At 44.8% G+C, this 23,098-nt stretch overlaps 1 protein-coding gene across 1 annotated transcript in view; it reads left to right on the forward strand.

Moving 5' to 3' along the window:
• The window catches only part of LOC306919764 (CUGBP Elav-like family member 4), a gene marked incomplete at both ends in the record, with an annotated part of 217,083 nt that overhangs the window by 151,374 nt on the left and 42,611 nt on the right, over window positions 1–23,098 (forward strand). Inside the window, one exon of the mRNA XM_079496315.1 lies at window positions 16,147–16,275. Coding sequence (XP_079352441.1) covers window positions 16,147–16,275 — 129 coding nt within the window. The remainder of the gene's footprint in view (window positions 1–16,146; window positions 16,276–23,098) is intronic.

The following is a 23,098-nucleotide window of genomic DNA, read 5'->3' on the forward strand; positions in this document are numbered from 1 at the left end:
ATACTCCCCCCCCCACCCCCCCCCTGCCCCTCCTCCCCACTAGCCTTCTCGGATTATCACAGAGAATGGACGATGAGAGAGAGAGAGAGAGAGAGGGACAGAGAGAGAGAGAGAGAGAGAGAGCGCTTCTCTGCCTTTAAATCTATTTCTGTTCTGTGAGTCAGCCAGCCACCCCCGACCCTCCTTCTCCTTCTCCTCCTCCTCCTCCTCCTCCTCCTCCTCCTCCTCCTCCTCCTCCTCCTCCTCCTTCGCCCTCAAATTTCACATTTATCAGATGCTCAACACCACCACCCAACTCACTATGACACCACCCCCCCCCCCCCCCCCCCCCCCCCCCCCCCCCCCCCCCCCCCCCCCCCCCCCCCCCCCCACGCACACACACACACACCCAATCCCATGCAGCGATGAGCCATGATTCCCAATTGGGAGAAATGGAGAGACAATAGGAGCGCGCGGCCCGCTGCTCCGCTTCGCTCACTTCACTTGATGTGGACCTCGCTTGAATGGAGAGTGTCTCATATCTACACTCCAAACCCAAGCAATTTGCCTCAATCCAAACGGGGCAGTGTGTGTGTGTGTGTGTGTGTGTGTGTGTGTGTGTGTGTGGGGGGGTCCCTCTCTCTCTCTCTCTCTCTCTCTCTCTCTCTCTCTCTGGCTCTCTCAGTTTCTCTCTGTCGGTCTCTCTTTTAGCTCTCTCTCACTCACCCAGTTCTCATCCTTTGCAAGAAGAGGGTGAGATGAAGCGAATGATAGAGAGAGAAAGGGAGAGACGGCGGAGAGAGCGGACGCAGAGTGAGTGAGGCCCAGAGAGGGAAGCTGATGGAGAGAGAGAGAGAGAGAAAGAGAGGGGGGGAGGGGTGGGCAGGATGAGAAAGTTAACGGAGGGTGATGGAAGCAGCTGAGCGAATCTCTGCAGTAAATCATCTCTGGAGCCGCCCCCGTCCCTCCACTATCTCCTCCTCTCCCTCCTTCGCCACCGCCGCGCCCCTCTGACCTTGTCCGCCGCGCTGTCTGCGAAGAAAAAAAGATGGGTCCCAGATTATCTATGATTGGAGATGGCCATTATCTAAACACGATCTCGGAGCGAAGCCGCTCGCCTCCTTCCAGCCTCCGCTCGCCGCGACACTGGAGAGGCCCGCGCTGATGAGGAGGGAGATGGCGGGTCAGCCGGTGACACCCCACCCCTCTTGCTTTTATTAACTCTGATAAGATGGTCTCAGCGCTCTCCCCAAACCCCCATCACCTCCATCAGCATCGACTTTTTCTACAAAGTGCCACTCTCTCCTGCAGGTTTATCTGCACCCGTCTCTTTTCCCACTAACTTGTTTATTTGTTTGCACTCCCTCAACTTTAGTCTGTGTCTGCTGGAGGGGTTTGCACAGCACCGGTATTGTTACGCTTCCGCTGTTTGTTACTCCAGCCCCCTCCCCCCCAAAACACACACACACACACACACACACACACCACCACCACCACCACCACCACACACACACACACAGACACACACAGTCTCTCTAGTCTTTGCTGTTTGCCTCTCCTGTCTGTCTGGCTTAAAGAGGAGACGTTGTTGCTCGTGTTCGTCCTTGCCTCGGCGCTGCCTCTCAGACACCTGACCCCTGCAAGGAGGGGGTACGAGATTGACAGGACCTCAAGCTGTTGCACACTGCACTGTCAGGTCCCGCCCCAGCAGGTTAGGGGGCTGAGAGAGGGAGGGAGGGAGGTGGTGCTGGCTGGTGCAGTCTGGCAGGCTATTGAGGAGGGGCTGTCTGGAGGCACCTCGGTGCCCCGGTAGAGTGCCGCGTGCGCTCCACTTTACATGCAAATGAAGCCAGAAGATCCCTCTCTGCCTTCCGGACATGATCATGCAAAAAAGTCTTGACTTCTTCCCCAAGTTTTTTTTTTTTTTTTTGCATGATCATGACTCGAGGCAGAGGGATCTTAGAACTGGTCGCATGGAGAGAGAGAGAGAGAGAGAGAGAGAGAGAGAGAGAGAGAGAGAGGCACAGACAGACACAAACCCGCAGACAAAGAAAGGAACGCAGTTATTTGCCTCCACTGATCTCTGTAATGATAACTTTTAAACACATGAAGTTGAAACACATGAGGATTTACATTCTTGGCAAAGACATTTAGTTTAGAGCAAAAACATTTTGCAACAGAGCTATTATAGAGCCCTAGTGTATAGGGTTACTTTAAATGGTATGCTGGACATTCAATAAAAAATGAGGAGAGGGTGGATAAAAATAGATTTAGACTTTATTTATTAAAGTTAAAAGAGGCCGACATGTTTTTAACTTTTATAAATAAAGTACATCTATTTTTATCCACCCTCTCCTCATTTTTAACCTTTTGAGTGCTCGGATCGCCGCCTTCTCTCTTCTTTTTAGTAGAATTACGGGAATTGACCTTTTATAAAGGTTTTGATCGATCAAGTCATAATGCTACTCACGTTAGCATCGAGTGTGACACTGGACCGCACCATCTTGAATTGCGAGCGCATCTACGTGCGTTCAATGTGACGTTTTTATCTCCAATTTGGCACCCCAGATGGCGTTTCTGGTCAAAACAAGGTTTATTCCACGGCCGATAGCCGGCGCTGTGATGGTCGCGGTCAGGTTTTTTCAGCACCCAGCGAGAGATCAACAACCGGTCGAGACAACACACACACCATTATGTCAACACAACATCCGGTCGCAGTGTTTTTGAATTCATTGATTAATCCCGGCGGGAAATGTTAAAATGACCTTGTTTACTTTGCAGAATACAGGAGAACATGTGACTTAAACTATCTTTGTAATGGAGGGGGGGGGGGGGGGGGGGGTAGTAGACGTTCAAATATTTGGAGAGACGTGATAACAGGCCGTTTCACCAAAGTTCTTGTCTGTTTGTTTTCATTGTGTTGGCTTTTGGATTGTGCCAACCAGAAGTCTTGACAGCCCCCCCAACTCACCCCCTCTCTCTCTCTCTCTCTCTCTCTCTCTCTCTCTCTCTCTCTCTCTCTCTCTCTCTCTCTCTGTCTCTCTCTCTCTTTTCTCCCTCTCCCATGGGTAAAATGAAAGTGACAGCTCCAGCGGCATGAGTAATGCATTTACAAACAGGAAGACGGTATCCTCTCATCATGCCCGATTCGCTGACAATTTGAATATTCCTTCCCCTCTGATTATTCCATTTACTGCCTCACTATTCTGCATAATCTGCATGCATGCATAAGGTTTATTTTCATCATGGCATGCATATGGAGCCAGTGTGTGTGGGCTGGACATAATACGATGGGCCTGAAGTTAGGGCATGCCAGCAGCCTGCGAGAAAACTCTCTCTCTCTCTCTCTCTCTCTCTCTCTCTCTCCTCAGAGGAGCACTCCATGGGTGTCTCCGGTCATCTCCATTCTCCATACATCTGGCCAGCTTGCCTGTGCTTTCCACGGCAACGTCTTTCTTTAGCACGTCCACATAGGTAGGTAGGTGTGTGATGACACCTTAATTGTTGGATCCCACAGTACAAGCTTTTTGGCAGGGAGTTCTCGGTGACCCTCCCTTATTAATCAGGATGATGCCAATGTCATCGCGGGTCAATAAACTCTGGAAGGTCTCCTCAATCTCTGTGATGATGCACGTGTCCTTTTCCACCACCAACAAATTGGGCTTCCGGTTCTCGTTCATTTTGCCAACCCCACAGAGGAGGAATTGATGATGGCCAAAGTACATCTGGTGGTATAACTTGCGTTGATGGAATGTACTATTAGCTGTTATGAATGTGGTTTAAATACGACATGGCCTGATTGCTTTTGGAGTTGATATCCTCCCCAGAGAATAACAGATAAATATTGGTTCTGATGGGTTACTGCTCAACCCCCTTGGACCGTAGCCAATTTAAGATGGCTGGCCAATTAGAACATTATACATTTGCAAGTGTAGTTTTACTATTATTGAAAAATACCACGCCTAGACTAAGACTAAGTGAAGATCCGCCTGCAGTGGTGTTCGAACCTTGAGATGTAGGAACCAAGGTTCACAAGGTGATGTAGTAGCAGAGGCTGAAAGGCTGAAGGAGAATACGTGGAAAGGGCTCTGTAGAAAAACACAAGTATCTGGGCTGTAAGGCCAAATACCAGAGTTAGTACAGAGGGTGCTGAGCTCTCTCCAGGAGAAGAGGAATTGATCTCCTGACCAATTGGAATTTGACAAAAGGTCTTAAAGATCGAGTCTTGTTTAACAGTTGAGTCAGTCCTGTCTCGATGAATTGAATACACAGGACCTCAATGGGAATAAGACCTGGGCTTATTTGGGTTATCATTTTAGCATTATTTTGTATAAATCTGTACCAACGTGCCTGCGGGGTGGATTATAGGGAGGCAGCAGATCCATATAAGGCAAGACCATTTTGGGCCTTAAAATCGAGTGAAACTATCTTAAAATCAATTCTGAAAACAACAGGGAGCCAGTGGAGAGTTGCCATGACAGTAGTGATTTGTGTTGGCCAGAAGCCTGGCAGCACCATTTTGCACCAGTTGCAGGCGAGAGATGGACTTGTTAAGCAGACTGCAGGCTATTGCAGTAATCTAGGCGGGAGGTTATGAAGGCATGTGTGACCTTCTCTAATATGCAAATGGCAGGCCATACTTGCTTTTTGCAATGGTTCTGATGTAATAAAAGCATGACTGAAGTCACTGAAGAACTCTTTTTTAACTTGGACATTAAAAGTGAGATCTGAATCAATGAAGACACCCAGGTTTTTGGTGACTGGTTTCACAGCACTGGATAAGCTGCCCAGGTCGTCTTTTAAAAGGCGTGTGAGGTTTTGGGGACCAAAGAGAACAATCTCAGTCTTATCTGTATTCAGCTGGAGGAAGTTTTGTGACATCCAAGAATTTATCGGCGAGGCAAGCCCTTATACTGGGGATTTGAACGGGACATAGATTTGTGAATCATCCGCATATCAGTTGATATTATAGGCTATGGAGTCCTAGCTTGGCTAATAAGCCAGACCGAATGGAGTCCTAATGTCAGTTATTATCAATGCAATATCTGTTACAATTAAAAGTCCTTTACTTATTTACGAAAAAGTAGAAAGTACTGGATGCCCCATTTCACAAGTTTTGTATAAAAATAGCAGATCTACAAGCTTGTAGATCGGCTATTTTCAAATGGCACAAAATATATATTGAAGTGGTTAATGTACTGTACCTGCATGTTTTGCAATAATAATAACAATCTTCAATTTTGAAGATTTGTATTAATACAAAACATGCATTAACCACTTCAACTATAATACAATACAATATTTGGCTGCATGTCAGATGTAGTGGAGTAGAATTAAAAGTACTGAAAACTGGAAATACTCTAGTACAGTGGAAAGAATACCTCAAAATTGTACTCAAGTAGTACTTGAGTAAATGCACTTAGTTACTTCGCACCACTGTTCCCTGGTTTCAATATACTGTACAGTACCAGTTGCCATAAGACTATTTCATGCTTTTCGAGCTTGTCTGGAGCAATGGGGGTTCCACACACAGTATCATGTACCTGCCATAGGCAACACCATAGGCAACAGGGCTGAGCATACATATGGGTGTGAATGTACAGTATACCTCATACTGTTCCAGACATACTAAACACTTCATCTTGTACTACAATGCCTCCTCGGGCCCTCCTTGGAGTTAAGAGCTCACTACCATGCTGCACTCTGTTCATAACCCAGTGTTGCCATGTCCGCTTATTATAAGCGACTTTTTGTTTTATAGTCGCTTGTAAATATTGGTAGTTGCGGGTTGCTGTCTAAAGTGTAGTTGCTCATTTTGCTTCCTTCCTGGTGTTGCCAAACCAAATATTGTCATGTCAAGGACCCCCAAATTAATATGTAGGCTATTTGGCCGCAGAGTCTGCGGCCAAATAGCCTACATATTAATTTAAGAGTCTTAAATTAATATTATATATTATATATATAATATTATATATATATATTATATATTTTCAGATGGGTGGTCTGCAGCGCAGACCACCCATCTGAAAATATTTGGTGCCAAGGACCAATTTGCATAGCGTATATATATGCTCTTTTTTCCCCCAACATGTTGCATTGTGATCCGTTGTGAATTTATAGATCGGCTATTTTCAAATAGCCAAAGTATGCCTATTTAGGTTTAAAGTGATCATGTGACCTAGTGGCTTCATGAAGCTGGTTGCTTATTTCTCTCAGAAAACCTGCCAAAACATTGTTCACACCAGTGCCGTACATGCAGTGAATGGCATGGCTGGCTAACCCTGTGGCGAGCTGAGAACAACAAACATAAAACAGATGTTTGAATTTGGTTCACTGACCACCAAGTTACTTGGTACACTATGAATGGAAACATGCATGGCAGCCTTGTCAGACCGGCAAATATATTGAATCTCAGCCTCATCTCATCTAAAAAATAATATAGCCTATTGCAGTGGTCCCAAACCTTTTTATGTCAAGGACCCCCAAATTGACACTAATTGGCCCGTGGACCCCCATTTAAAAAGATATGCCAGGGACCCCCATAAGATAAGATATTTTACGGCTCTAGCAGTGATTCTCAACCTGTTTAATTTCAAAGACCCCCAGTTTGACATGAATTAGTCTACGGACCCCCATTTAATGGCATTTCTATCTCTGGGACCCCCAATTTATATTGTAAAATCAATGTTATTTTAACTCTGAGAGTGTACAAATGGAATAACGGGTCCATTTGGTTCTATTTGTACACTCTCTGATTTACAGACCCATGGGGGTCCATTTGGTTCCAAACTATCATTTAGCTGGGTCCCCGGACCCCACTTTGGGAACCACTGGCCTATTGGATGAGATTGCTTTTGCTGCCGGGATACCGTAGATATTGTGGCTTAACCACATACACCCTATTGATTGATTGAATACTTTAACATACATTAACATGCTTATTAACAGTAGGCTACACGTATAGTACAGTCAAATGTTATGCTAAAAGGATAACACAAAAACCCCCACGGGGCTTGTTTCCATTGTGGTCCTTTAATTGACCTTGTTTATAACATTGGTTGACCGGGAGTCCCCTCTTGCCCCAGAATATGGATGCTAGGGATGTGGTTACAAAATGCAGATGAACAAGCGTTAAGCTCAATATTACCGTTCGTGCATGAGAAGCAGACACTTCGAGACTTAATTATTGCCACTCTGAAGGAAATGTAATTGTCCCAGAAAAGGACAACAGTGTTTACAACACGATCAGAGGAACAAGCATACTCAAAATACACAAACAAGTGAGAATGTTCCTCTCCCATGTTGGTTTCCGCCATGATGATTAAAGGGATGATTACAAACAACAGCAGTAATGACTTTCACCAAAGCGCAGACTCACTCCACCCAATCAGGACACGTTTAGAAAACTAAAAAAATATATATTTTATTTCATAGTAGCTGGTTTGTGCCACGCAATATTGTTCCAATTATTTATTTTATTTTATTTCAATAAAGTGTATAATTTTCCTTTTAGATAGAAAGATTGTCCAGACAAACAGACAGAAAGGGAAATAAATTTAGAATACAATTGTGGGAATTTTTTATGAAACACAAGACACAATAATGTTTTACTTGAGCAAGTTTGATTTGAAGTTTAATTTAGCCTGTGTCTTTGTTGCTGTTGTTGGTCCTCACTAATGCTCATTAACGGATTAGCTGCTCGTGGCGGAACGTTCCGTCAGAAGGAATCCAACTAGCAACTGCTTCTGGTGTAATGTTCCGTCTGATTATTTTGGCTTGGCCTTTCCTTCTTTAGCGATCCTAGACCGTGTTGCGCAACCGTGCTGCCGTCCACCTCCCATTATACAGGCTGACTAAAAAGCTGAATAACTCGAAATCTACAGAGCTCTCCGTGGTTTGGATAAAACGCGCGATGTTCGGAGGTCTTTGCTGATTATCCGGTGGTCTAGATGGAAACATTGGCGCTTTCTAGAGCAAGGATGGCTATATTTTAGCTCGCTAGCATTGACGCTATTTATTTTGCATGAACATGGACGCCCAAAACAGGATGTGGGTCCAGCTTGTGCAGCATTGAAATGCCCTCGGCAGGGCTCGGCAGTCTGAGGTTGGCAGTGCCTGTGCGTCCAGCAGGTGGAAGTATAAGTGTTAAAAGATGGCACCATCTGCAGTGTCTCTATTTTCTTCCTGGAAAGATAGCATGCTGAAATGGAAACTATTGTTCTTGCATTCGTGAATCGAAAATAAAAGTATGAAATCTTGTTGAAATGACCCTGCCTATGATGTCTCTGGTAGGCAGGTTTCCAAACTGTCCACAGTCGCGCTGACTGAGACACAGGCCGAGTACACAGAAATGGTACCTTGTAATGAGCGAGGACAATAAGATGAGTTGACAATGGGTGGAGTGGTCTTTCAACTCATGGCTGGTCCGGAAAACATAATTCCACTAATAATTCCAAGCTGAAAATGTGCCTGCACTGGCATGACTATGTAACTTCCTTCCTCACTATATGAGCTGTATTCATTAACTACACATTAGGAGCAACTGTTATTTCCTGACCTGTTGAACCCTGATCCAAACCATGACATCTTTATCAAGTTCACCTACAGTATTAGGCACCCCTCTCCGCCCAGTCATGACAGAGAGAGAAATATGCAATTGGTGCATGCTTTTATCTCTAGTGCCTCACAGCACCATTAGGAATACTTCCCGTTGTACCATATGTTTAACCCTGGTAGTCTCACACCATGCCTTACCCACTGAACGACACGGGACAGGGATGTGCACGAGAGGGAAAAACAGATTAAGGAAGGTCCTTCAGTGTACAGCGCAATAGTAGAGAGCATTAAAGCAATAACACTTCCAAGGATAGAGCGCTGATTTCCCCTGGGATCACCCATGGTGAAAAAAATCCATGAACTCCTGGTACTGCAAAAACACATCAGGGAGGGGCGGAAAGAAATAAATAAAAGCGTCCCGCCAAATGGCATATGTCCGCCGAAACAGCATATGGTTTTTTCACGCCCCGAGACAGCTGAGACATAATGCATAATGCAAAAAAAAAGAAAAAAATATGTTAGGAAGATGCGGCTGATATTTTGTAGTCACGGAGCTATATACGGTACGTGTTTGTGTGTGTCACATGGTGCCTGTATGTGGCCACCGCCGTGTGTAGCGCGCAGCCTCCCAGGCAGCAGTGTGCCAGCGTCAGGCTCCTCTAATGAGGCCATCAGCACCAGCACTCCTCTGTTGTGATGCCTGGAACATTACTCTGCATTTGAAATGCACCCAGCGGCCTAGCAGGAATCTTTTATCGTTGGATGCAGCTGTCCGTGCTTCCCGAGCACTTATACTACTACCGAGCCTTTCCACCCGTCACAGCCGGCATGGGGCTGTGAGCGATAAAATCATACAAAAAAATAAAAATAAAAATAAAATAAAAAACATGTTTACCGCCGACAAAGGAGTGCGAGAATAATTTCTTTTCAAGAGAATATCCACTTTATTGGCAAACAAAAGCCAGAACTTTTTGTGTGAAGTCGACTTCACAACGAAGTCATTGTCTTGCCCTGAGGAGGAGACGAACGAGAGGGAACAGAGAAAGTGACGGAAAAGGATTGAACGGGCAAGGGAAAAGTGATCTACACACACACACACACACACACACACACTGCAAGCCTGCAACGGGAAGTAGCACTTTATTCCACGGAGAGAGAGCGAGGCATCAATCTTGACAGCATATGGCGTGTGTGCGAAAGCCATTAATTTTTAATATACCGCGCGCTGAAATGAAAAGGCTTCCTGAGACAAGCAATTGTCAGATGTCAGTTGTGTTTTGATAACTTTTTTGATCTCTTTTTTATTATTTGCATTGATAAAACGGGGCTGTCCACATGCCACCTCCGTTTGGACATGGTTGGAGGCTGACATGGAGGCCTTTTTCCACCAAATTAATCTGTCTACGATGAGGAGAGACAAAAGAGACGAGTGGATAACTGTGTGCATGGTACTCTGTGTGTGTGTAGAAGGCGCCCCCCCCTCTTCTTTGTGTACAGGCTAATGTCTGGGTGTACTCACTCATGCATGAGCAATCTAACAAACAACAGCTGTAGAGGAAAATGTGCACTAAATAAAGGTGTAAATATACAGTAATGTCTTTGGCACTAAACAGTGCGATCGTTTGGCCTCAGAAGTTTTTAATTACTACAATTACAACACGCAAATAAGCTCATCCAATCCTCCTTTTTTCACCGCTATGACTCTTTAAAATAAAGTTCTTGAACCAGCAAGTGGCAGTGTGCCACTTGCAACTCTCAGGGGCGAAGACCTGGTTAACACACTGCTCCGGGCAGCGCACCCCTCGCGCCCCCGCCTCCCAGTTCTTCTGCGTGTGTGTAGTGTCAACACACGCAGAGATGACAGATCAGAATCACACACACTTGCGCTCACGCGACACAGTTTTGGTATGGAATGAACATAATATAATAATTAATTTAGGCCTGCATCACTTTGCCTAAAACACTGAATTATGAAAAGGAACGCAATTGGAAAAAGCCTGCCGCTGGCTCCCATTTGTTGAAGAGAGATCTATACATTTTCAAATGATATTGTTATTATGCTTAAATTATCGCTTTGGCTAAAACGCTGAATCCTGCGGATAAAGTAGGCTATGTACATATTAAACATTCATACAGACATTAATATAGCCTACCGCATAGGATTGTACAATTATACTGATATAGGCTACATTTAACAAACAAGCTTGATTGACATTTGTAGGTCAATTCAAAAACTGCTACGAGGATAAAACCAGAAAAAGCACTAAGACTTGTTTACATCAGGTATAAAGTAAAAGGAAAATGTGACAACCCTATGGAAAAACGGGCAGAAGAACTCCAAGGCGGAGGCACGGGGGGTGCGCTGCCCGGAGCAGTGTGCTAACCAGGTCTTCGCCTCTCAGGGTGGTTGCTGCATCTTGGCTTTTACAGTAACTGTCTCCAAAACATTTTACCATATTTTTCTCCTATCCTAGCATTCTTACACTGGCTGCCAATGTTTTTATTAGGATCGATTTTTAAAATGTTATTCATCACATTCATGGCCATGGTGTTGGTCGAGCACTGACATACATTTCTACACCCCCAGGAAAAGCACTGTTGGTCATTCCAAATACTATACAGTAGGTTCAAAATCAAAAGGACACACACACACACACACACACACACACACACACACACACACACACACACACACACACACACACACACACACACACACACACACACACACACACACACACACACACACACACACAGAAGTTCAGGATTATGCGGACATTAAAGGATGTAGGGAATTTTGTCTCTGTCACATAACCCATGAAAAACAATGTACGAACATGTGCATGAACCCATTATCACATCCACACATCTCTCTCTCTCTCTCTCTCTCTCTCTCTCTCTCTCTCTCTGAGAACCGCCTTGAACGTAAAGCGGTTGGGTTAGTGGGAAAGTGGCGATTACAGTGGTCTCTTCAGAGCGGTGCAGAGCTCAACTGTTCTCCAGCTGCTTGGCTCAGCTCTGTCAGAGGGATGAGATGAGCCCCCTCTCAGCCACAGATAAGTGCGAGGAGAGGTCAGACTGTCAGCGCAAAGTGTTCCGTTATACCATGGTACTAAGTCTGCTCCGCAGGAAAAGTCTTCACCCCTCTTAATGCAAATGTATGATTGTGCTTTAACACAGTAGCCATTGATCCCCCACCCCTCCCTCTGCCCCCGTTTTCCGTTCTCTCTTTTAATGGAGGAAACTCTTTGTCGATTGAACGTGAGACGTCTCCTTGTGCAGAGGCCGGGCGCATTACAAGTTATTTATTCATATTCATAAAATGCATTGCTTTAAAAGTGGCTTTGCCAAAGTGGCCATAGAAGATGAGAGGAGAACTCGCAAAATCCAATAAGAGCCGACTTTGGAGACAGGTGCAGAGTGGACTAATTAATAGCAATCTCTGGCCGGGGCATGTGGTCAGCCGGCTGAGAGAGAAGCTCGGGCAGGTCGGGCAATGAAAAGATAGCAGCCTCCAAATTCAATTTCTTTACAGCGGCCCTCCCTAAAGGAAGGCTCCGAAGTGCACTCGCACTTTCTTTAACGCTTCCACCAGGGTGTAATTTATTTTTGCGTTTGCCAGCGCATTTGGAAAGTTCATTACCTCGCTCATGGCTTGTTAATTATCCTTGTAAAGCTGCCGTTAGATCTTTCTCGGGTCTCCGGTACCAAGATGAGACTTTTGTCCCAAAACATTAACATGCCACGGGGGGCCCGTAAAAGTATGTTCCGCCTGTTAAAGTTGTAGCAGTGACACCTCTGTGAAAACGTGGCAAGACGAAGGGGGCAATCAAAGCCAAGTCAGGTGTGCCTTGGGTGTGCTGCGAGGCTCGCCTCGTGTCTCACCTCTGCCGCCACGAGCAGGGGTCAGGCTCATTTCTGCGTAACACCTGTTTGGGGGGGCTGGCTTATGGCTACACGGCTCCCCGCTGACATACGGTCCAGTATTCTGTCTTGCGGCGTCTCCATCAAAAAACACCAGTCTGCAGAACATGTGCCTGAGTCTGCCTGACTCTCCTCTGGGCTCTCGTTCACCTCCAGGTCTGCCGCTGCAAGGGCACGAGCGGTAATGAGCGGTAGAACCCAGGCTGGCGGGCGTTTCAAGAGATGTGTCCGTGTGAGGCGTGACCACCGGGTGTGTCGAGGCGGGAGGTAGCGGGGGCGGACTACTGCTTACTTACACATGAAGGGCCTGTTAGCGTAGCAGCAGCAGCAACAGCAGTGGAAGCCGGGAGTGGAGAGGAGTGCGGCTTGGCTTTGGCCTTATTGATTATGCAGGTGCTCATTTGCGTGGCCAAGCGGGGAGTCGGCGCGTGTCTCATTTGAACTGTTACAGGAATGGAACGCGATGCAATCTCCCCTGCCACCGCTGTGGAAAAAAGATGCCCCGGCGTTTTTATTTTTAGAACGGTCTGCGTCTAATGGGGCCTGGCAGGTACAGGAGGCGTCGCATCTGTCGAGGACCAGGTGATACTCCCCATCCCTGCATCCCCCGCACCCCCCCAACCCCAACCCCCAATCCCTGTCCCTCGCTCCTTGCTGTCCGCTCCCTGCCGCAGTCCAAATGACTCACACTGAAGATCAACAGTGTCATTTCCAATAAACCCCCCTTCTCTTTCCTGCCACTTTCCATCAGTTCTGGGGATGGGCTCTTGCTAGTAGCCATTTCATTCCACAACACACCGGAATAGGGGGATGCATAATGTAGAAGTTGTACGGAAGATGAATGTTCTGTCTAATGCCAGGGCACCTGGAAGATTAATTGGATAGATCCTGTTTCGTGACTGGCCAAAGTTTAGTGGTATAGAGTCCATACATCTAGCCCCGCACCGCCCCCCATCTGGATCCTGGCGAACTGCAGTGACATTGCAGAGATCGTATAGGGTGAAGCTGTAGAGTGCATCCAGGGTAAGTTTGGTAATTTCCCTGTAATTAGCTAGGGTTAGGAGAGGCAAACGGCTTACTGACCTGAGAGAAGCCCTAAGGGACCCTGTATTTCACAGCATTCAGCCTATATTACAGTAGCATTGTGGGAGAAAAATGTGGTCTGCTACAGCCGTTTTCATCCATCTAATTCTTTGTCAGAGAGACTTGTAAATATATACAGACTTTAACTGGTGATGAAAGAGAAAGGTTTTGGAGGAAATTAGTGACTGTTTTTGTTCATGCTAATACTGCTTCTGTGACTGTTTTTGAAGAGGCTCTCAATTGTTTGCCTGTCAAGGGGTCCCAAATAGATGCAAGTTATGCAACATACCTTGTTCCAGGCTGTCCTCATCTGATTATTATATTTTGATTTAGTACAGAACTGTAATACCGAACTGTGTGGAGATAAGTGTGTAAATGCATTTGAGATTAAGTGAACTTTTCAATATAATACACAAAAGGGCTCCATATTGCGCCACCCTTATCCCTATTATCCCTAAAAGTATTTGCCATGTTTTACTATTTTGAAAAACATTTTAAAATAGTCGAGACATTGTGAGCTTGTAGATCGGCTATTTGAACTATTTAAAAAGGTTTTTAAAAATAGTAAAAAATTTCAAATTAGTTTAGGGATAAGGGTTAAGGGGTGGTATAGCGCAAAGTGTGCAAGTGTGTGAGGGTGCATGGGGGTAAGGGAGTAAATGGGCATTGCAGTGTATATCACTTTTTTAAGATCAGACATCTTATGGCCTGAGGCTATAGATGCTGATCCTGAGCCTGCTACAGAAGATTGCCTCAAGTGTCGGATCGTGCTGGGGTGAATGCGATCCTTGATTAGCCTCTCTCTCTATATATATATATTATTTTTTTATCAGTTACTCCCCCTGGTTAGTGTACATACCCCAGAGTTGTACAAGGGATTATATTTTCTCCCACTTACATTTGTTTGGTCCTCTGTCTGTCTGTCAGTCTGTAGCATCAAAGGTGCTACCTGCATGAGTACCACCACAACAATTTGAGGAAAAGTAGGCCTGTCATGATGTGCTGTAGACAGAGTGAGGTGGATGATGAGAGGATGTGCTGTAGACAGAGTGAGGTGGATGTGAGAGGATGTGCTGTAGACAGAGTGAGGTGGATGATGAGAGGATGTGCTGTAGACAGAGTGAGGTGGATGATGAGAGGATGTGCTGTAGACAGAGTGAGGTGGATGATGAGAGGATGTGCTGTAGACAGAGTGAGGTGGATGATGAGAGGATGTGCTGTAGACAGAGTGAGGTGGATGATGAGAGGATGTGCTGTAGACAGAGTGAGGTGGATGATGAGAGGATGTGCTGTAGACAGAGTGAGGTGGATGATGAGAGGATGTGCTGTAGACAGAGTGAGGTGGATGATGAGAGGATGTGCTGTAGACAGAGTGAGGTGGATGATGAGAGGATGTGCTGTAGACAGAGTGAGGTGGATGATGAGAGGATGTGCTGTAGACAGAGTGAGGTGGATGATGAGAGAGAGGATGTGCTGTAGACAGAGTGAGGTGGATGATGAGAGGATGTGCTGTAGACAGAGTGAGGTGGATGATGAGAGGATGTGCTGTAGACAGAGTGAGGTGGATGATGAGAGGATGTGCTGTAGACAGAGTGACATGTGGTATAAGTATGTCTTGAAGGGCCGTTCCTTGGGGCATGAAACATTCTGGCATTTACAGTCAAACACACCTCAGTGTTTATAGGATCACAATTATTATTATTATTATTATTATTGTAGACTTAACAATAGATAAATAAATGTTTTGATATTAGTTTTATATTATCAATAGAATCTTGATTGAAAATGATGTGGGGGCCCACTTGCGATATCCTCACGGCCCACCAGTGGCCCCCAGCCCACAGGTTGAGAATCACTGGTCTACTGGATATAGCAGACCTACTTTTGCTCTGACTTGAGCACAAATGAACGCATCCATTCGCAGCATCAGCAGCCATAGTTCCTCCTCCACCTCCGTCTTTTCCTTCTTCTCCACCTGACACCCACCATGCTCCCAACGCCGTCCGTATATAGTAGGCACCTACAACATCTGTATCTTAATGCTGTCATCGCATCCAGCGACAAAGAACAGCCCACAGAGACATGACTCTCTCTCCCTCTCTCTCTCTCCCTCTCTCTCTCTCTCTCTCTCTCTCTCTCTCTCTCTCTCTGTCTCTCTCTCACTAACTCGTAACGGTCGGATGGCTCTGGGATTGGAAGGGTGGGGGGCGGAACAACACGCACGCACACGTACAGTAACAGCAGCAACAAAAAACAACAGCGGCGGCAGCAAACGGCGAGATCAACAGCGGTAGCGACAGTGGCGCGCGTCGAAGACAACAACAGCAAAAATCTACGACAACAGCGTACATTAGGCTCCGTAAGGCGCGGCAGACTGCTGATAAAAGGCAGAGGTTTGGAGTTATACTGTAGTTGTGCCTCACACAGCTCAGCAGAACGGTGCCATCAGCTGTAGCATTTGTCTGTGTTTCTCTCTCTCTCTCTCCTTATTCTGCTACCCTCCCGCCCCCCCAACCCCCCCATCCCCCCATCAAATCCCACCCCATCCCCGCCCCACCCCACCCCTTCCTCTCCTCTCCTCCCCTCCCCCCGGTTTCCCTCCAGAAGACAGGAAGCTGTTTGTGGGGATGCTTGGCAAGCAGCAGAGCGAGGACGACGTGCGCCGGCTGTTCGAGACCTTCGGCCAGATCGAGGAGTGCACCGTCCTGCGAGGGCCTGATGGGGCCAGTAAGGGTCAGAGCCCACACACCTCCCACTCTCCTCCTCCTCTCTCTTTCTTTCTTTCTTTCTTTCTTTCTTTCTTTCTTTCTTTCTTTCTTTCTTTCTTTATGTCTTTCTTTCTTTCTTTCTTTCCTTCTTTCCTTCTTTCCTTCCTTCTTTCTTTCTTTCTTTCCTTCTTTCCTTCTTTCCTTCCTTCTTTCTTTCTTTCTTTCCTTCTTTCCTTCTTTCCTTCTTTCTTTCTTTCTTTTTTTGTCTCTCTGTTTTAATCATTAGCTAGCTGTCTGTATTACTACTCTCTCTCCTCTCTCTCTCTCTCTCTCTCTCTCTCTCTCTCTCTCTCTCTCTCTCTCTCTCTCTCTCTCTCTATCTATCTATCTATCTATCTATCTATCTATCTATCTATCTATCAAATAGTACGCGCACAGTAGCCTATTATATAGTACAGTGTGTGTGTGTGTGTGTGTGTGTGTGTGTGTGTGTGTGTGTGTGTGTGTGTGTGTGTGTGTGTGTGTGTGTGTGTGTGTGTGTGTGTGTGTGTGTGTGTGTGTGTGTGCGCGCGCGCATTGGTGTATTTGCTGAACCTCCTTGTCTGTTGGATTACAGTTCTTCCTTAATTGCTTTGACTCTTTTCTTGAAACCATGTTAACCTTCTTGCAGCTCTCAAAGCACTACAGTGCTCTCTATGCTATAGGGACAACACCTAGTTCACCTGCAGAAGGTCACGGCCAAAACATTTAACTCAAACTAACAACAAACTAAGACTTATTGTCTCAAAAGGTCAAATAGATCAAAATGCAAAAGTTCCATTGGAATTTGTCAACAATATCGATTAAAGCCAGTTATGATGATGATTTCAATGTTTCCGTCAATATACCAGGGGATGATGGAAATATTCCTTATATAACGGTCATAGTTTTGATTTACACTGAATGTCAGCATGTAATAGAATCTGTCTAGCTAAAACTGGTAATGTGTATTGAATTAAATAATATTCAGATGTGTCAACAGTACAAGGTTTTAACATTGCACTCACATTTCCATGGAAATTCTCATCATATTTTGTAAGTAACTGTCTAACACCACAGTATAAACTGAAGAAAAACATACAATGCACAATACAAAATTAAAAGGTTTAAGTATTGTATAGCACACTCGAGCCATATTCTACACAACCTGCTCAAGGCTTAAATGTTGTGCCATCATCCCATCTGGCAGTTCTGTATGAAAGCTTTAGACACAGACTGTTGTTGTTGTTGTTGTTGAGTCAGCAGCAGAGATAGTCTTGAACCGTTCCCGGCTTCTCTTCAATTTCTCCTCCCAAGGTATTTCTGATCGCGCACAACCACATTGCTATTTTCATAACCCGAGCTGACCCGACCCACCGCCATTAAAGGTATTTTCACCGCATGGGGAAAAAATTAATCTTTTTATGTCTCGAGAAAACGCGAGTCAGCGCTGACCTTAAAGTGGCGACAACAGATTGAAATCAATTTACCCTAAATGAATAGATCTAGTCTGAATAAACAATGCATCAATCTTTTGTGTCGGTATTTTGTGAAATACATGTGTAGTAGGCTATTGTTGTAAATGTATAGACCGCCGACGCATCTCTAATGCGTGCATCTGCGAGTGTGTGTGGGAGAAAGAGAGAGAGGGACAGAAAGAGATCGAGCAAATCCATCGATGAATAAGATGGATAGAAATTAAACATTTTGAAGTGGGGAAGAAAATCCTGCAGTAGTTTGTGACTGCCGTCTCCGTTTTGTGTTTGAGTTTTGTTGTGTGAATATAGCTAACGCTAGACACACACACGCACACGCACACGCACACGCACACGCACACACACACACACACACACACACACTCACACACACACACACACACACACACACACTTTCTCTATGGTTCTCTCTGCCCCCGTGTGAGGGCTCTGACACAGCTGGACTGCACAACATGTGATTTTTATGCCACTCGTTCGTCAGTGTGGACGCTCACATAACAGACTATGCGCAGCAACAATATTGGGAAGAAATTGGGCCTCCTCTTCCTTACTTCCTTCATTCATAGTTGTTTCCAATGATCAGCGGCAGTAGGCCCCCCACCCAGGCTGGTTACCGCGGGCCCCCGATATGTGATAGTTATCGTGTGCTTGCCGTGAACATCCCTTTATATTCTTGGTTGTGTACTGAAAATAGCTCACAAGGTGTTGCAGCATGGCAACACCTGGGTATGTCTGGGTAGCTCAGTCTGTAGAGCTGTCGCCTTTGGATCATAAGGTCATGGGTTCGACCCCAACTCAGAGTATGAGTAGCACGGCGTGGGTGAGGCAAGTTGTTTACTGGATGCTGATGGTATGTGTCGTGCTCCACCTCAGCTTTCCATCTCTCCGGGGTCTATCACATTGTAACGGGGATATTACTTAATTATACACAGCAAAGATGGAGTGCTAAAAGTACTAAAGACTCCAGGGGGGAAATCCTCTTGCATGACGCAACCATTCCCGATAGCTGCAATGTTCTGCTGTGAAGACATCGCCGGCAGCATCCATTGCAGATTTCTGACCTCCATGCAGAAAGATGTTCCTCGGTTGTATTCAGGAATGGAGAACGTGATGGAAGAAACAACATTAGCTTCCTTTGGCGGCGGTGAAGCTAACATTTTTCCTCACTAAATATGCACGGATGGACTTTTTTGTCACCCTATAATCCTTCATCCAACTGAATTAATGATATTATCCGATTCCTACTGCATATAGACCCGCACTGGTCTATATATTCTATTCTTCTTCGTGCAGCACTCTATAGAGCCTATGGAGGCAGCTGTTACTGTAGGCAATGGGATTCTATATGGATAAGTTCACCCACCACTGTCGCTCTCACCGATGGTGACCAAGGACTGTATTCATATCCATAGTAACAGCAAGCCCTCCATCTTCCATCACTTTATCGCGTCGCAACTTTTGCACGGCCATCTTTTTGTTTTGGTTTTAAAATATCTTGCTAAGTTTGTATCTCACCCCACTGCAAAGGCTTCCTTCTCCCTTAATTGTTTCTGTTTCTTCCCAATGATTTTTGAGGCTAGGTTCACTATTCGCTGCCGCTTGCTTCTTCTTCTTCCTTTTATATTAAGATTGCCAAACCACATTGCCATGTTAAAAGTCAAGATTCCCTCTATCAGGTTCTTATAGACTGTTTCCATGATATGCTTGCTCACTCTAAAGGAGTTGAGCTTGCGTAGTAGGTGGAGGCGTTGGTTACAGGTTTTAAAAATCTGGTCAGTATTTACACTGAAATTATGTTTGCTGTCAATACATTTGCCCAAATATTTAAAATTGTCTACTACCTCCACTATTTGTCCACTAATCGTAATGGACTGCACAGGATATTTTTCATGAATGACAAGTTCCTTTGTTTTTGTCACATCGATCGCTAAGGAGTTTTTATCATAGATAGATAGATAGATAGATAGATAGATAGATAGATAGATAGATAGATAGATAGATAGATAGATAGATAGATAGATATTTCCTAAATCCACCCAATCTGCAGCATCCGTGGATAAAACCACAATCCGCACATCTCTATCCCTCAAATTTGCCAAATCTCTCTCATTCTCTCTCAGATCTAGTCAGATCTCAGGAGTTGCCGGGTGTTGCCTGGGAATCATGTGTACTTGCAGCAGCATTGTCAGATGTTATTGCAGCACAAGACTTGGCCCGGCACATCCTCCACTGTGACTCTGTGGCCTAGAACATTTCATCCACGTCTATACTGCCTTTGGCCAGATTGAAACCAGCTTCGTCCACAAACACAAGCGTGTGAGGGATTGCACTTCCGCCCCAGCTCCATTATTCTCTTATAATTCAATAAACAAAACATCAAATACTAATAGGTTTTTCAGTAAAAAGCATGCAGTTACAGAAAAGTACAAATGTTCTGTGTTCTTCTCTGCATATGCATCAACACAGGCCATAATGAAGGACAATGTAGTTGTCGTATCTGGTAGACACAAAACCATACAAAAATACTGTACAGAGACACTTAACCAAAAAGCTAGAGAGCAGAGAGAATTGAGACGGCATGACAGATTCAGACCGGAAACTACATAGTGCACAATAATTATTGTGTAGGCTACTATAACTATTACTATTAGACTGTATAAACCAGTGCACACCACTGCTTACCTGTACTTTGTACCTGTAAGTTTGTATGTTCCATCGTAAGTGGAACATTGTAGTTGTTTCAATAATAAACTGATGTATTTTCATCATCTCTTGGACAAATCCACGGAGGGGATCCCTGTGCCGTAGCTGTGGTGTAACATTAAAGCACAGCTTTACGCCGCAGCACTGATTAGCTACACCTGGCCTACATGGCACTGCGCCATGAATTCGCCTAGAGATGCTGACAGAGTTGACCATTGTCCTCTACGTTTTCACTCTGGATCCCTCTGGGTGTGACAGCATTATTTGCTAGCATTTGCAAAACTTGTAAATGTAAACTACTACACAGTGTATACTCTATTAACTATCCTCTTCCTTGAGCAGGCAGTTGCCTTGTAGGCTTATTATAGGCAATTTGTTTTATTGGCCTTTTAAGTGTAGTTGCTTATTTGGGCTTCCTTCCTAAACGTTTTTTTTCTCAAACATTTTTTATGTCAAGGACCCCCAAATTAATATGTATTTGGCCACAGACCCCCATCTGAAAATATTTGTTTCACTTTTTAAATAGCCGATCTGAGCGTTGTGACCTTCTGGATTGCCTATTATCAAGTTGCTGATAAAGAGTCCAAGTTGTTAATCTGATTTTGGTGCTATGTTAATTCATTAAAATAAACATCTGTGTCATTTTACATGTTAGTGTTGGCTATTCAAAACTATACAAGCTCACAGCGCGTCACTTTGTGCCGCACTGTGAGCTTGTAATGTACATCTGCTATTTTTGAACGTTTTTGAAAAATCTTGAAAGCGGTAGAAAAAGGTTTGAGAATGTGGCAGGCCGGCAGCACACATAACAGTCACTTCTTTTGGGATTGCTTTTGTACACCTGTGTGCTTGTTTCGCTCTTGTCCAGGTTCCTCCGCGGTCAGAAAACCTAGTGATTGTGTTGTTGTTTGCTACCCACCATGTTGCACATCTCTTGCTCTTTGTCGAGGTGTAGAAACTGCTCTTCTGACACCAGCACACTGTGCTGGGTTTCCACAAATAGATTGTATTACTGTACTGTGCTGTAATGCGCTGTCCTGTTCTGTGCTGAGTGCCTCATGCATTTCTTACAGCACAAGTTTCAGACACGCATTGGCTTTTATTCCAACTTTTATTGACTTTACAATAATTCTACTGTATTTTTTTTCCTTCTTTTTTGTTACTTTACAGTAATTATACTGTATTGCTATAACTGGAATACTGTAACTTGAATCATTCCAGTATTGACGGAGAACGTATACCTGCTTTCCCTGTGGAATGTTTGGATAATTGAAGACATTCATTTGTAGCATGGTTTTTATACGCTAGGCTGCACTAAAGCATGATTTACACCAGAGGTTCTCAACCTGTGGGCCCACTGGTGGGCTGTGAGGATATTGCAAGTGGGGCCCCAAATAACTGGCAAAAACACTAAGAATTCATCTATAATATAACATTAATATTAAAAGATATGATCAAATTATGTTTATTTAAAAGCTTGAAAAGTGAGCTTTTTGTTGTAATACAGTTAATTAGGAGCTTAAGGCATGAATAGTTCCATTGATCCAAGCCGGAACACAATCAATTGATTGATCATTAAAATAAACACTCTCTGAAAAGGCCCGCCCACCTGACCACTTAACACGGCAGCTGAAAGGCTGGCGTGTTAAGTGGTCAGATGTTGAGAACCAGTGATTTGCATAATTTGTCGTACGACGGCATTGCATGCCGAAAATATAAACTCACAATGTGATGCGCATCGCAACGCATCGCACGACAGGGCATGTATGAATCATTCATTATTCATCTTCCTTGAGCAAGCATTTTGTACGTTTACTTTATACTTCTACTCCACTACACTCCACTCCACTCCACTTACATTCTAGTGTGTGTGTGTGTGTGTGTGTGTGTGTGTGTGTGTGTGTGTGTGTGTGTGTGTGTGTGTGTGTGTGTGTGTGTGTGTGTGTGTGTGTGTGTGTGTGTGTGTGTGTGTGTGTGTGTGTGTGTGTATTTTATATACCTGAGATTTTTGACAAAAGTGATAAAATTATGAATTGATTTGGTTGATTGGTAATCCTACTAATCCATATAGAATAATCACCAAGAAAATGATCATTTGAGGATTGTGCCAAAGCAAAACTATTACATTTCTATAGCGATCACTGTCCTGTTTTCTGTTTACGTTCATCTCGACCTGCCTATGACTGTACTGTATGTTTTCACTTGTTTACCCCCCTTTTCTCTCTCTCTCTCTAGTCACGATGTCTCTCTCTCTCTCTCTCTCTCTCTCTCCCTCTCTCTCTCTCTGGTCACGATGTCTCTCTCTCTCTCTCTCTCTCTCTCTCTCTCTCTCTCTCTCTCTGGTCACGATGTCTCTCTCTCTCTCTCTCTCTCTCTCTCTCTCCCTCTCTCTCTCTCTGGTCACGATGTCTCTCTCTCTCTCTCTCTCTCTCTCTCTCTCTCTCTCTCTCTCTCTCTCGCTCTCTCTCTCTCTCTCTCTCTCTCTCTCTCTAGTCATTACGTCTCTCTAGTCTCGCTTCAGTTACTGTACTCTTATTGACATTCTCCGTTCTTCCTCTTTTCTTTTCATCTCCAGGCACTTCTCCATCTCTATCCATTACTCCATTCTTTCATTCTTTCTCGCTCTCTGTT

The sequence above is a fragment of the Electrona antarctica genome, assembly GCF_951216825.1.
Source record: "Electrona antarctica genome assembly, chromosome: 3".
In the NCBI taxonomy this organism is placed as follows: Eukaryota; Metazoa; Chordata; class Actinopteri; order Myctophiformes; family Myctophidae; genus Electrona; species Electrona antarctica.